The sequence below is a fragment of the Lepisma saccharinum genome, chromosome 30, assembly GCF_977018435.1.
Source record: "Lepisma saccharinum chromosome 30, izLepSacc3.1, whole genome shotgun sequence".
NCBI lineage: Eukaryota > Metazoa > Arthropoda > Insecta > Zygentoma > Lepismatidae > Lepisma > Lepisma saccharinum.
In genome coordinates this window covers 20,276,020-20,291,793 of record NC_139258.1, presented here as the reverse complement: position 1 = coordinate 20,291,793, position 15,774 = coordinate 20,276,020, and the positions used below count along the sequence as shown (strand labels likewise).

Below are 15,774 nucleotides of genomic sequence, written 5' to 3'. Positions count from 1 at the left end.
CAGGCTTAACTGCTTATAATGTGAAAACTACTCCTTATATTGTCTCATACTGAAGCTCAGTTGATAGACCATTGATCACAGATTTCAGTAGTCCACTTGTACGATCAACCGTGCTGTTGAGTCATGAATGTGAAGAAACTGCCTGGCCACCAAGATCCCCAGATTTGACACCATTGACATTTTTTGTGTTGGGCTTCATTAAAGATGATGTTTACAAGAGGAAAGTTCATAATTTTGGTGATATGAGACAGTGCATCATTGTGCTAAGAACACCTCAAATGCTGGTCAACACTTGGCACGAGCTTGAGTATTATTTGAATATCTGTCGAGCTACAAATAGAGCCCACATTGAAGTGTACCAGCATACATAAAAACTTTCTGCATTATTTTGTACAAAACCGGGACAAGAAAGTTAATAAACTTTATAGATGCTAAATAATATGTGTATTTTTGTATACATCTAGCCCAGACACCCTGCATATTTTTAATCTTGTTTCTCACAGCTCATACATTGCCAAGCCTGCAGCTTCTTGGTTGGATGATTACTTTGACTGGACATATCCAAAATCTGAATGTTGCAAGATCTTTCCAGCTAATGCCTCATTCTGTCCGCATACAGGTAAGTGTGTGTGTAGAGGGGGGGGTATAGACAAAAGGGCAGATAATATAAAAAAGAAAAGTACAAAAATGTTTGTCTTGATATATGTATCTACTGTGAACATTTTTTCAGTGTTGTATGGCAACACCCTGTATGTTTCTGGATATGTGTTTGTGTATTGCATACAAGTTTTCTGAGACTTATACTATATTTTATCAAGGTATCTTGTTCACAGAAACAGTTGCATGTTGAAAGATGTAGGATTTTAGAAATCATTTACCAACTATATTCATACTATTCCTCAATTTCTATGATTTGTGATGTGAATTATTTTAATCATTCATTCTGAGCTTTCATTTTAATTTCTTCAACTTTGTATTAACATTACAGTATGTGCATAAAGTCATGGTGTCCATTATTAAGAGTCTTATAATATCTAAAGGAAACAAAAAGAAAGGATGATTATTACACTGTATTGAAGAGTAACTCAAAGAGTTTCCTTACACGTTTAGTGCAGTTTGATGTGGTTTCTGTTTGTTGCCCTACACACATCTAATCGATATTCCAATTCTTACCACACACGACTTAGAACATCAGGTGTAACAGACTGGACAGCTTCTCTGATTCTCTTTTTCAAATGATGAATGTCGTTGACACGATCACGATACACACATTGTTTGACGTAGCCCCAGAAATAAAAATCTAAAGGCGTCAGGTCTGGCGGTCGTGGTGGCTATGCCTTCCATCCACCCCTTCATATCCACCGCTGGGGAAATGTCTTATCTAGAAACTCACGAACAAATTTTCCGTAGTGTGGAAGAGCACCATCTTGTTGAAAGATGACATCTTCACCTTCATCTTGAATTTGTGGCACTGCATACGATTCGAACATGTCAAGGTAGTTGTTTGATGTCACTGTACGCACCACAAAGAAAAATGGGCCTATAACTTTATCATGTGTGAGGGCACACCAGACGTTCACCTTAGGACTGTTACGTTCATGCTTCATGTAGGCATGAGGTTGTTCATTAGCCCATATTCTGTTGTGATGTCGATGAACATGACCACACACATGGAATATTGCCTCATCACTAAACACAATCTTCTGTAAGAACATATCATCATTGTCCATTTCACCAAGCATCTGCACAGCAAAATCAAATTGTTTGGGTTTATTGGTTGAGTGGATTGCATGTAACAACTGCAGTTTGTAATCCGTAAATTGGAGATGTTTCTTCAAAACTTTGTGAACTGTTGTCTTCAGACCTAGATTTCGAGCACAGACATGCACCAATTTCTTGGGACTCCTTAGTTAGCTCTTCCGTACAGGTTCAACAGACTCGTCATTAACCAATGGCCTCCCAGAATGTTTTGCATCCAATAAATTGCCTGTTTCCTTAAGCTGGCGATCCCACCAGTGAATGTTATTTTCATGTGGTGCCTCTTCATTGTACACACGACGATACCCATGACGAACACACATCACGGACTTAAATTTTGTAAGCCAAAGGACGCATTGAACTTTCCTCGGCATCGTCCACATCTTGACTGATGGAATGGTATGATTTTTGCTTCACCATCACATGATTACCTGCACATGCATCGTAAGTCTTCGCTTCACTTCCGAAATTCTTTGAGTTACTCTTCAATGCAGTGTAATAATCATCCTTTGTTTTTGTTTTGTTTAGATATTATAGGACTCTGAAACTCCTCCATGACTTTACGGACATACTGTATATTTAATGGATGAGATACAGGTAATATATTGTTTAATCTGTTTCTACTATTTATTTGTGTTGGCAATCTCTAATAATGTAAATAATTCTGTAGTTGTAGATACATCCTGCGATCCATGTGATATTGCCATGACAGATGAGAGTCGTCCGATACAAGAAGAATTTGGGAAGTACCTGCCATTCTTCTTGAAAGACAATCCAGATACAAAATGTGCAAAGGGAGGGCATGCAGCTTACGCATCTGTGAGTTTCTTATATTTTAACTGAATTAGTTTATTGATTTTACAGCACCCTGAGAACTGATGAATGTGCAAGTGTCATCAAGGTCAGTGGCATGCCTAGGATATCCGAAACTGAAGTGGGGGGATATATATACCCTTTTTAGTGGTTTGTTCTCTTTTTTCTATCTTATCCTGGCTTTGGCATTCTTTTTTTTAAGAATATTGGATCAGGGAGGGGTTATAACCCCCACCAAAACCCTTCCCCTTGGGCATGTCACTGAGATCATGGTGATATACACATAGACTGTGGCTGACTAGTCAGTAATACCTCTTTCTAACATTAAAATTGGAAAATAATATACGGTTATTTTAAGTGTTTTTTATTTTATTTTTCATGTAACATTTTGTCCTGGTTTCACAGAAATTTCTCAAACCAAGATAAACACACAACTTTACATGACTAGGCACTCTACACTTCTAAGCAATGTCCTTGAATGTCCTGGGAAACCAGGATGGAACATCACATGAAAAAATAAAGTAAAAACCACTTAAAATAACAGCATATTATTTTGCAATTTAAAAACTGGTCATGCGAATTTTTAAGAAGAACCTACAAATAAAATCGTCATTTGAAAATGTCTTCATCTTCTAACACATTAATTCTAGATAAGCCGAGCAATTTTCAATTTACTGTATCAGCATACGTAGAAATAATTAAGAATATTAATATTAAAAAAATACTAGAAATTAAAATAGGCCTACTTTAATTGTAATATTTTTTATTGTTTGTTTATGAGTGGTGGCCATTTTCCTGTTACCTATAGGGATCTGAGCTAAAAAAAACACTTTTTTTTCTGTATAGGCTACAATTTAAGTACTATGTAACTAATCTGAATTGTATGTTTAACCTCTCATAAAGTCTATAGCTCTTACACACTTACGTCTCTTTAAAAATTAAATTACAGAATTATACCCCCAATCCCCCCTGTTTCTGAATAAATCTTCAAAATTTGATTTCTTTGCAAAATTGAATTCTGAAATTATGATTTTCAGCGTTGATGAAATTCAGTAAACTTTACTGAAAAGAATGTTTTTTACTAGGGCCGAGCAGATTCCATTTTGAACCAATACCAACACCACTGCTAATATTCTTACTGATTCCAGTACTTGAAAATTGTAACTATTCAAAATGGTTCAGAATATTTATTAGTTTCTCATTGAAACTGCATCATAGAAATCTACCACAGTTTTGCTTTAAATTATTCATAATTTCACATGAGGTAATCATAATCATTTAATCACAAGATCCACTTCTCCAAACAAAAATTATGAAGAATATACAATTTGCATAATTTCCAGGATATTTAGACTCCACAAAAGTGTTGAACAGCATTTTTGTAGACTACCCAAGTAACCAAAACTGGTTGGCTCAACGTTGGGCCAACCATGCTGAAAATGGTTGGCCAAATGTTGGCCCAACGCAAAAACATACCTTTGGCCAACAGCAATTTTGGCCGTGGTTCCAACGTTGGGCCAACATGTGGTTTTTCCGTTGGGCCAACATATGGTTTTACTATGTTGACATGCTGAGAAGTAAAGAATGGATAGGTTTGTTTTCTGATATATACATAATTTATTGTGAGGCCAAATGTAAACAATAGTTCAAGTTATTTATGAAAACAAAAAAAAATACACAGCACTTTCTCAGTCACATGGTATAATTGTTTTCAAGGCACCATACCTTCAAGTGGAACCTTTTTGAGTTTACTTAATTTTCCACCTTTCATGGAATTTAGTCTGCACATAACAGTGCTTAACCACCTTCACAATAATACCTGTAAGAATGTTCCTTCTTCAGCTACAGCAAAAGAGACAAACAATAAGCAACTCCCAACACACATTTCATCTATGGCGGCTAACAAAGGACTGGTGAATGGTTAAAAATAGCTTCTACTTTCATTAAAAATATATTATATTTCCAGTATGTGCTGTGACTGAAATATTCAGAAAGAAATACTGTTACATGTCACGCATTTTACACTCTAGAATTTTCAGCATTCTCCTGAAAGTTGTCTTAGCATTAAAAAGTTGTTTATAAAACTGATTTTGACTCACGTTTCCATGGTTGGGCAAACATTGGCAACCACCGTTGGCCCAACGTAAGACCAACGTCAATATGCCAATCAATGTAAAACCTACCTTTCCCACGTTAAAACTGACGTTGGCCCAACGGTGATGGTTACTTGGGTATGACACCTAGACCAAGATTTTTCAGCCCATCCCTAGTTTTTCACCCCCAGGTCTCAGAGTAATTGAACTAAATCAATTTTGAAAAATCTCTGAAATATCAAATATTGGCGCATGCAATGGAAGAAAAATAGTCACCACTTATTAACAATTAGAAATCAGTGTAGGCCTACTTCATGCTGCCAATACATCAGCGCAATAACAAACAAAGAATTATAATTTTTAAAAATGCCAATGCAACTATGTACTCTTATTTCTGGATCACTTTATATGGAATAACTTAATTTTATTTCACAAATCCAGGGCGTGAACTACATTCTGGATGAGAGCGGAATGGCTAATGTTGGGTCAAGTTACTTCATGGCATACCACACAGTTCTTAAATCATCAAAAGATTATTACGAAGCACTGTGGGCAGCTCGTACTATAGCAGAGGGCATTGCTGACACAATAAATGACTTCATGAATACATCAGACCCAGACATTAAAATAGAAGTATTTCCTTATAGGTAAGTGTTGTTGATTTCTATTGTGATTTGTTCTCTGAACGGGGGTGTAAATAACACCCTCACAACCCTCGCGGTGCAGGGGAGGGGGGGGCAGCTGAATGGGCTTGGAGGGCACAGTATTAAGAAAGACTGATATTTCACAAAAGTTTTCCTTTTGGTTTTAAAATATGTTTTATTTTATTAAGTATATTTTCTTATATTTAATGACCCTACAACTGCAAAGAGAAAATGTTGATCACTAGAAAAGTAGAAAGTAAATTACCACTTTACCTGATTAGAAGAAAACCTTCATTAACTGAATAGTTCAAGTCATTGATTACATCGCTGAAGAGTAGACAACAGTCAAGAAAATGTGCTTTTCTACCATGCTTTAGATATTGTAATAAATCTAGTAAACAATAGATTTCAGAGTATGAAACAAATCAAAGAAAGCTTCACCTTTTTAAGCCCTAACGGAACACTGACAAGACAGTTAGTGAAATACGCTACGAATTTCTGGGAGAAATATGAAGAAAATGTATCTTCCACTGTAGATACAAAAATTGTTTGATTTCGGAATGTAGTGTCAACTGAAATCAAAAGAAGAAAAATGTAAACATCTGCGAAGTTGCAGAATTCCTCTTGATAGGAAACAAAGATATAGCTAGCAGCATTCCTGATGTAGGCATTGTTTATATGCTGAATTTGACTCTACCTGTGACGTCTCCATCAGCTGAGAAGTCATTTTAATATATGCAGAGGGCTGGTAATGTGAATTTAATGATATCATATTGTTTTGTAGTAACAGTGTATTTTCATAAAGTTTGTCTGAATCTTTCATACCAGTTTTTACATTGATTCAAATTACGTGTATGTATTTTCATATTTGTATATACCTAATATAAATGTAGGCGTAAATTAATATTTTAGAAAGGAAAGTTAAAAAGAAAGGAACAAGTAGGGGTGCACAACTGAAAGTTGCAGGGGGAAGGGTGTGTGCACAGCATCTTAGTTATGCTACAGTCTGGGAATATTAAAATACAGTGTTGTCACCAGAGAATTTCACACTCTCATCATTTATAAATGAGAGAATTTTTCTTTCTCATTTCATCTTTTCTTTCTTTATATTTTTCTATGTTCCTCTCATTATCTGTCTCCTTCCTTCCTTCTTTCTTTCTTTGTCTTCTATTTCTTTCTTTTTTCCTTTGTTCTTTCATCTTCTCATTCTATCTTTCTTTCTTGTCCTTCCTTTCATATTTTCTTTCTTTTTCTATTTCCTCTACCAATATCCTCCTTTCTTTCTTTTCTCTTTCATCATATCTCTTTCTTTTCTTGTCTTCTATTTCTTTTTTGTCTCTTTCTTCATTCCTCTGGTTCTCTACATCTTTCTTTCGTCCTCTGTTTCGCTATCAATTTCTGTTTCATTCTTCCTTTCCATCACTTTTCTTTGCCTGCGTGTGATTTTTCACACTATACAATATAAATTGTTATGAAGATTTGGGTGGGCCAAGAGCAAATCACAGTGGGCTAGGTACACCTTCACTCACCTTGTGTCAAAATGCAAATGTAACTTCAGAGCAACATACCTAAGCAAGAACGAAAGTAGGCAAATTACTTAGCAGGTTACTTTGAAAGTAATATCAGGTAATACACTAGAACAAGGGCATGACACTGAAAATGTTAATGTTTTCAAATGCTAACAACTAAGGACCTGTAAGTTGTATGGTATACAACCCTACATTCAAATATAAACAGCAATAAGGATTTGGAGCATAGTACCACTTTGAACCAATAGCAATACTCTGATTCCTACCAACACCAATACTTTGAAATTGTAACATTTCAAAGTAGTTCAGAATTTGTTTAAATTTCAAGCCATTACTCATAATTTCTCATGAGATAATTGTTTAATCACAAAATCCATTTCTTCTCTCAGCCTTGTTGCTAAAATAATGAAAATTATGAATTTTGCTTAATTTCCAGTATATAAATATACTTTGCAAAAGTGTTGCATGGAATTTTTGCAGACTTGCAAGGCACCACAACCTTGGAAAAGTATTGGGCAGTTTAGTGATTAAATTCCAACCAATAAGTTAATCCTGGTACATCAGTATAGGCTTAGTTTTGCATAATTTTGCAAGTTCCAAAAAAATACACACAACAATTTCCACTTTACCTGCTTTCCAGTTGCATACAGTAAAATATATTAGGTCCTTTGGCTGCTGTTGGAACCAATTGCGCACGTACTCCTTGACGTCATCGCCCGATTGAAACTGTTGTCCCAGCAGTGCTTTTTTGAGCTCACCGAAGATGTGGAAGTCACATGGGGACAGATATGGACTATAGGGGAGGAGGGATGCTCAGTACTTCCCACTTGAATTTTTTCACACATTCCTTTGTTGCGTTGGCTGTGTGGTTTAACGTTGGCATGCAAAGGATGACACCACGGGAAAGGTGACCGGGATGATTCTATTTGATTGCCTTTCTGAGCTTCGTTGACATTTTACAATACCGCTGGGCATTGACCATAGCTGCATGCTTCAGGAAGTCGATGAGCAGCGGTCCCCTGTGATTGAAGAAGAACGAAAGCATGACCTTGCCGGTGACTGCAATAGTGTGGAGGGTTTTGAACTTTTTTGGTGGAGGGAAATCTGACTGGACACTGCTGCTGCTCGGTTAGCAGCCTTTGCGCATACCTTGCCAGACACGTAATGCCATCTAGTAGGAAAACTTGCACGAATCAGTTTCGTCACACCTGCACCTCCATTTTGGGCCTGTCTACCCATTTCTAACTACCATAGTTTTGGTGTAATATCCTCTGCCTTGTTATTTATTGACTGAGCCTCATAGATCTGGAGATATTGTGGATAAAATACACAGTGATATGAGATTTCAAAATTTGTATAACAGCTTGTTAGTTTCATTATTATTATCTGTCAAAAACTCTGTGATCTAGTTTCATCATATTGTATGACATAACATTGATAAAACAAGTTGCAATGAGGAAAATAAATACAGGGTGATTCTTATAAAATAGGCCCAACAAAATGAGCTGTAATATAAAATAAAGCACATAGATATTAATGCAATTTATACATGATATACCTTGGATAGTGTGCCATTGATTGTTGATTGTGATCATAACATGTGTTGACAGTGTCCACCGTTTTCAAGAAGGCTCACATCCAACCACGTTTCCGTATTCGCTGTGACTAGTCGCAGTGTTTCTCTGCTGATGTTCCTGACTTCAGTCGAAATGTTCATATTTTAAAACTTGTAACATAGGTGGTTTGTTTGCATACACCAAGTCCTTCAGTAAAGCCCGCAGGTAAAAAAACAGGCTGGTAATGTCGGGGGATCTTGGGGGCCTGTTGCCTGGACACTGCAAACACGTTCATTCGTGCACCACTACTTGCACCTGAACCTTGCAGCATAAGTGCTGCCACCTTGCTACGTTCCCTAGATTATTCTCAAAGGATCAACTTACGTTTATTCCTCAACGGCGAGCTTGAGACTTATCAGCCTACTATGAAGCCCTCAGGTAGTGGGAAATCAGATAAGGATATGCTAATGTTAATATATTACACTATAACTCACAGTTAAACTTCTTATTACAAACAAAAGTGTATTTAGATCATAATACTTCTCCACTACACAAATTAAAACATTCACATTTCCAAAATCACTTCCATTATTCCAGAAACATCCATAATATCTCTCTCCTCACAATTTACAATCAAATGTTTTAAGGTTAGTTCATAACCATAAAAGACTACCCAATTGAACAAAACAAATTACGTCATAATAGACAATTAACATTTTAAACATATTAAACACCTAAAATGATACAATAAGTGGGTGCGTATCATGGCATCCTCCCACAAACAAAAAGAAAATTAACAAAATGAAATTGGAGTAAATTTTCTTTTTCAAAACTCTAGGGCCATCCACTCAACTCAACAACTGCTTCTCAGTTTCTTGGAGTGTAGGACGGGGCAGACGTATTCCAAGTGGTAACATCTAATTGTTTAACACTAGTTTCTCCACTATCGAAATCTTCCGTCTGTGTAGCACTTTCTTTCCTCCTCCAATTGTAGTTACCTCTATACCGGTTATAGCGATGTGGGCAGAAATTATTATTACCATATGAACTTCTTCGGAATGGCGTTCTTCTTTCTTCTCCAGAAGATCGCTGTGATCCCTCGCAGTTCCTTCCTCTGTAGAACCTGCTTCTATTCTCTTCTCCTGAAGGATTGTCACTTTGTCGAGCGCTACCACTAAAGTTCTCATTATCAGATCTTCTGTTACCAGCAGGCACCTTCGCTGAATTGGGTTGATTTCTGGAGAACGTCAATTGCTTGGTTGGTTCTTCTGTCCTCGAATCTCGGGTTTTCTGTCCTCCATCCGTTGAGTTGCTCCGAGGCTTCATATCTTCCCAAGAAGCTGGTAAGTTGATCCATGTTGCGTGGATCGCGAGTAAGTACCAACTGACGCACTCGCAGCGGAAGTTGACTAATAACCAAGTTCAGCGCTTTGCTTTGGTCAACGCTATCCACAAGATTACAATAAGAGCCATATGTGTCCCAGCAATTTTCTTCAAGTGAGAGGCCACAGCTCCTCGAATACCGTTTGTTTCTCAGCGTCTGCATTTCCCTTTGCTTGGCATCAGCAGAGGCATATTGTTTTCTAAAGGCAGCACAAAAGTGTTCAAAAGTCTTCCACTTCTTCTCATTTGCAACAAACCACGCCTTAGCCTTTCCTACCATAAGAGAGGGCAATAACTTCAATCTAAAAATCATAGGGACATTCATTAGATCCAGGTATGTTATTAGCTCTTTTAAATACCTCTCAGCAGAGACAGTATTAATCTCTCCAGCAAACTTTGAAAGAGCGTTAACATCAGACACGCGAAAAGATTTGTAGGAGCTATTCTTATAGGCATTGTCACGAGATATCTCATCCTGTACCAATCTCTTGGACTTTCCATTATTATGTCTCTTCCTGGGCTTTGTAATTTTCCTAGTTTCAGTTTCCTCAGAACTAGAGGAAACTGCAGAGCAAGAACTTGACGAGTAACGATTTCTTTTCCTCATCTTCCCCTTGGAATCACCTCTAGTTGTTGAACCGTTCATTCCCGGTTGAAATACAGCTTCACCATTTTCAGAAGGTTCTAGAACCCGACAGTCTGCCATTAACATTTGTAGTTGATCGACCTGCCTATCTACAGATGCGACTTTCTCCGTAACTTCTTCAAGTTTCCTTTCTTGCCTTCTCTGATTTAGCTCTAAATTATCAAGTAATTCTGAGGAACCCTGTGTTGCTTCTGGCCTTGCAATTATTTCAACACTCTCTATTCGTCCCTCAATTTCTCAATTTCATTTTCCATTTCCTTTTCTTTAGCTTCTGTAGATGTTTTCTCCTGTGTCAAGTCTAAGTTCCACTTTTCATAATCCTCCTTTTGTTTTTCTTCCAGCTTTAGTATTAATTCAGCTACTTGCTGCCTCTCACACGCAATTTCCTTCCTCAGAGTCTCCTTAATTTCTCTACATTCCTTTCGCCCCTCTTCTATTCTAAATAATAATTCTTCCTTATCTTGGCTGAGCAGCTTCATCAATTCCTTTTTCTTCATTCCTTTTTCTTTCTTGTTCATTTCTTATCCTTTCCTGTTCATTTCTTATCCTTTCCTGTTCCTCTTTATCTTCTTTTCTTATCCTTTCCTGTTCCTCTTTATCTTCTCTTCTGATTCTTTCTTGTTCATTTCTTATCCTTTCCTGTTCCTCTTTATCTTCTTTTCTTATCCTTTCCTGTTCTTCTTTATCTTCTCTTCTGATTCTTTCTTGTTCATTTCTTATCCTTTCCTGTTCCTCTTTATCTTCTTTTCTTCCCATTTCCATTTTCTCCCTCAGGGTTTGAAACAACTGTTCCAAACAAGGACTTCCTTTGTTACCCTTCTCTTTACAAATAAGACATTTCAATTCTTCTCCCTTATACTGCGATTTTGGCAAAGGATAACCAGCACAACGTAAGTGGAAGCTTCTTTTACAATCGTTGCACTCAACCTGTTCATCATCAGCTTTCCCTTTATCGGAACAGCAACTTAAAGTATCCATTTTTAATTTACGACGATCACTTCTTAACTTATGCTTCTGCATACCCTACTCAAACACATTTATCGAGTCCCGCGTTGCGGCGCCAATAAGTTTACACCTGCTACGTTCCCCGGATTATTCTCAAAGGATCAACTTACGTTTATTCCTCAACGGCGAGCTTGAGACTTATCAGCCTACTATGAAGCCCTCAGGTAGTGGGAAATCAGATAAGGATATGCTAATGTTAATACATTACACTAGAACTCACAGTTAAACTTCTTATTACAAACAAAAGTGTATTTAGATCATAATACTTCTCCACTACACAAATTAAAACATTCACATTTCCAAAATCACTTCCATTATTCCAGAAACATCCATAATATCTCTCTCCTCACAATTTACAATCAAATGTTTTTAAGGTTAGTTCATAACCATAAAAGACTACCCAATTGAACAAAACAAATTACGTCATAATAGACAATTAACATTTTAAACATATTAAACACCTAAAATGATACAATAAGTGGGTGCGTATCAACCTAGGTTGAACCATCAGGCTGGTTCTGTAAGAATCAGCCTGTATTACATAATGAAATTAATCAAATTTTTGCCATATTTTTTGACACATACAAACGTACTTAGATATATTAATAGTGAACAATGCCTCTTTTTTTGTTTAATCATGGAGTTTATAAACAGTGGAAGCCCGATTTTAAGTTACCAAATTACCTACATTATATGTTCAATCTTCATGGTTCCAATGGAGTAAAATGTAATAAAATTTTCCCCAGTTTACAGTTTCCCACATTAGAGAAAGTGTAAAAGTCAAGGCTTCACTGTGATAGCATTTAGTATAAGATATTAGCTCAGTATGAACTCCTATTATACTATTAGTCAATAAAGAGTTAAATTCGTATCTCTGTTACATAATATTATGCTATATGAAATCATAATTTATTTTTCAGTGTCTTCTATGTATTTTACGAGCAGTACTTAACCATGTGGGAGGATTCCTTGAGAAGTGTCGGCATATCATGGTCTGCCATTTTTGTGGTGACGTTCTTCCTTTCAGGCCTGGATGTTTTCTCTGCATTGTTTGTTACAATAACAATTATCATGATTGTTGTGGATATTGGAGCTGTCATGTACTTTTGGGATATTCCTTTGAATGCAGTTTCACTTGTAAATTTAGTCATGGTAGGTATCTACAGTACCAAATTGTATAGGTAACATAATAATTTGAATTTGTTCATACATTGCATACATACTGGGCTTTAATATTAAATATTTGCAATAAGTATGAACTTAAAGGTTGCCCATACTTGGGTCGTTTGGAAATGAATTGGATTGGCAACACTGCATTGTTGCAAATAACATCTGTCAAGCGAACTTCGTTTTGCTTAACGGTCAGACATAGTTCTATATTCCACCACAAGATGGGTCTGCTAGCGCCACTACCAGAGAATTGCTGACTCATAACGTGAACGTGTGTGAGTGAATACGTGGACAAGCCATGAAATGTAAGGTGATTCTCATGGTCAGAGGTGGACTACGTGGTTCCTGTTTAAAGAGGGTGTTTTGGCATCTGAAATTTATTGCAGACTTGTGGCCGTTTGTGGTGGGTCAGCGCCTTCACGGAGTACAGTGTTTCAGTGAGTTCAAAATTTCAAAAGGGGAAATGAAAGTGTGGACAAAGGCATCAGCAGTGGTCGCCCAAGGTGAACGCGTACCCCAGCAGCAATCCAAAGTGTTTCTAACTTGATTATGGGAGATTGATGTGTAACAATTGAACAACTGCAAGGTGAAACTGGTTTTGGGCGAGCAACTCTGCATGCAATCATTCATGAGGATCTGCAAATGAGGAAAATTTGTGCTCAGTGGGTGCCTCGCGATCTGACGGATCAGCAGAAACAACAGCAAGTGGACATATGCAGAGAATTGTTGCACCCTTACAACCAAGACAGAGAACATTTTTTCGAAAGACTGGTGACTGGAGACTAATCTTGGTTCCTCTTCGAAACTCCAGAGAAAAAAGGCAAAGCCCATGCTCCAAAAAGCCTCAACCGACTCTCACTCCCAAGAAGCAAATGGGTACAGTTTTCTGGGATGAAGATGGAATTTTGCTCGTGGACTGGCTTCCCACTACCCAAACTGTAAACAGCGACAGCTACTGTGAAACTCTACGAAAACTGTGTCGCAGAATTCAGCAGAGACGGCAAGGAAAATGGGCTCTCGGGGTGATTCTTCAGCATGACAATGCGAAGCCGCATATGAGCCGCCAAACACAGGAGGCATTGGCAACAATGGGATTTACGGTGCTCCCACATCCTGCGTATTCACCGGATTTAGCCCCCTCGGATTATGCACTGTTCGACAAAATGAAGGATGCATTGCGTGGTCGACACTTCCAATCTAATGAAGAACTCCAGACCGCTGTCCGTGAGTGGTGCAACTCTACTCCAAGAGAGTGGTTCTCTGCAGCCATCAGGAAACTTCCCGATAAATGGGAGCGGTGCATGCAGTCAGGGGGAGATTACTGGTAATGTACATCTTTGTATTGCAGGTAAAATATAACAAATGTGGATTATATAACGCTTGTCCAATTCATTTCCGAACGCCCTTAATATATTTGACACTGGAAGTATTTGCTTTCACACAGTAGTTGTGCTGTTAGCGTCGATGATTAATTATGTGTGTACTGTTAGTAAATTAATAATATCTTTCACAATTTGCGAAGGCGAAGCCAAACTTCTGTGGGCTGATTACATATCTAAATTACCTGAATATTAGCATGAATGGAAATGCAGCAAATCACTTTTTGATAGAAACTTTTATCACCCAACTTTTCAACTGTTATTTCTGTTACCTTAGCAACGACAATGTTGCCAAACATATTAACGTTGTACAATTTAACATAATAGAAAACAAATGTTATTAAACAGCAACTTGAACATTAACATTTGAAGTTAAAAATAATAATAATTATAATTGTACATTTAAAAATGAACATAAGAAGTAAAATAAATTTGTGCTGTAAGATAGAACAGTCACAATTTAGAAAGGAAGTAAAAATAAACATAGCTATCAACAAATCATGATTCTAGCTATAGAAGCTTAATCCCCTATGCATTTAATTAGTAAAATATTTCAATTGTTAAGTTTCATTAAAAAAGTAGAGGGTGGAATAATGACTTTAGTGACAGTAATATCCATGTTAGGAGAACATAGAAATGGATATTGTTTTTAAAATTTATTATTTATAATAAATAAGTCATATTGGTTAGGGCTGGCTCGATACCATCTTGGAACCAGTACTGCAACCTCTGACAATAAAGTTCGGTGAATGATCCTGAATATTGAAAGTAGATGAATTCTTAATGATACCTACCTTACTGTCCTTCGAAGTAATCCCCTCCCATGGCTATGCACCATTGAGAACTGCTGTACATGTCCTCGAAACTTTTAGAAAAATGTTCTTTCGGGATGGTGTTAAAGACCCTAATCACATTCCGTTTAATGTCCGGAATATCCTCAAATCTCTGACCTTTCAAAGCGATTTTGAGGCATGGGAAGAGAAAGAAATCTGGAGGATTCAGATCTGGCAAGTATTGTGGACATGGGCGTCTGGAAGGGAGGGGCAAGGGGGGGGGGGGCAGGGGCTCCCCTGGAAAACGAAAGTCAACCAAAAATTACATATTTCACACATATAATTTAATTTCAGCCACAATAATGTGTGTTAATTATTGCACGAACATGATAAATTCAAATTTAAGCAATGTTTTTTGAGGGATGAACACTATTATTGGAGAAAATATGCCATGTTGGCCCCCCCTGGAAAAAAATACCTTCCTTGCCCCTCCCTGGAAAAAATCCTGCGGACGTCCATGATTGTGGATGGTCAATTTGCACCACCCTTCTTAGCCAGAAACTGTCAGATGATAGTGGCTGTGTGAGGGCAAGCATTGTACGAGAAACTATGAACCTTGTTGCGAGTACTGGGTACTCGTACCCGTTTCATGAAACGCCTCAGGATTTCAACATACCTAGCAGCGTTCATTGTTGTTCCCTCTGGTAGGAATTCCTTGTGGATCATGTCACTGTCAAAGAAAGTGATGAGCATCGTCTTGATGCGTGATTTTTCTGCCTTGACCTTTTTCCGATGGTCACTGACTTGGATCTCACAGAACCGGACACGCTAACAGGCAGCTGACAAAACACGTGCCACACGGAACACTGTTGACTCACAACTAAACAAATCTGGCCTCTCACTGTCGACACCTGTCGCTACTTGTGCGCGGCAGCTCGTTCCACCAGTGTTGCCAAGTTGAGCGCAGTGCCTTCATTCACCGTACTTTATTTTCAGAGGTTGTAAAACTACCTGCTTTGTCATCT

At 37.6% G+C, this 15,774-nt stretch overlaps 1 protein-coding gene across 1 annotated transcript in view; it reads left to right on the top strand.

Moving 5' to 3' along the window:
* The window catches only part of LOC145982011 (NPC intracellular cholesterol transporter 1-like), a 92,314-nt gene that overhangs the window by 67,117 nt on the left and 9,423 nt on the right, over positions 1-15,774 (top strand). Inside the window, exons 18-21 of the mRNA XM_083115557.1 lie at positions 504-619; positions 2,429-2,577; positions 5,106-5,311; positions 12,348-12,579. Coding sequence (XP_082971683.1) covers positions 504-619; positions 2,429-2,577; positions 5,106-5,311; positions 12,348-12,579 — 703 coding nt within the window. The remainder of the gene's footprint in view (positions 1-503; positions 620-2,428; positions 2,578-5,105; positions 5,312-12,347; positions 12,580-15,774) is intronic.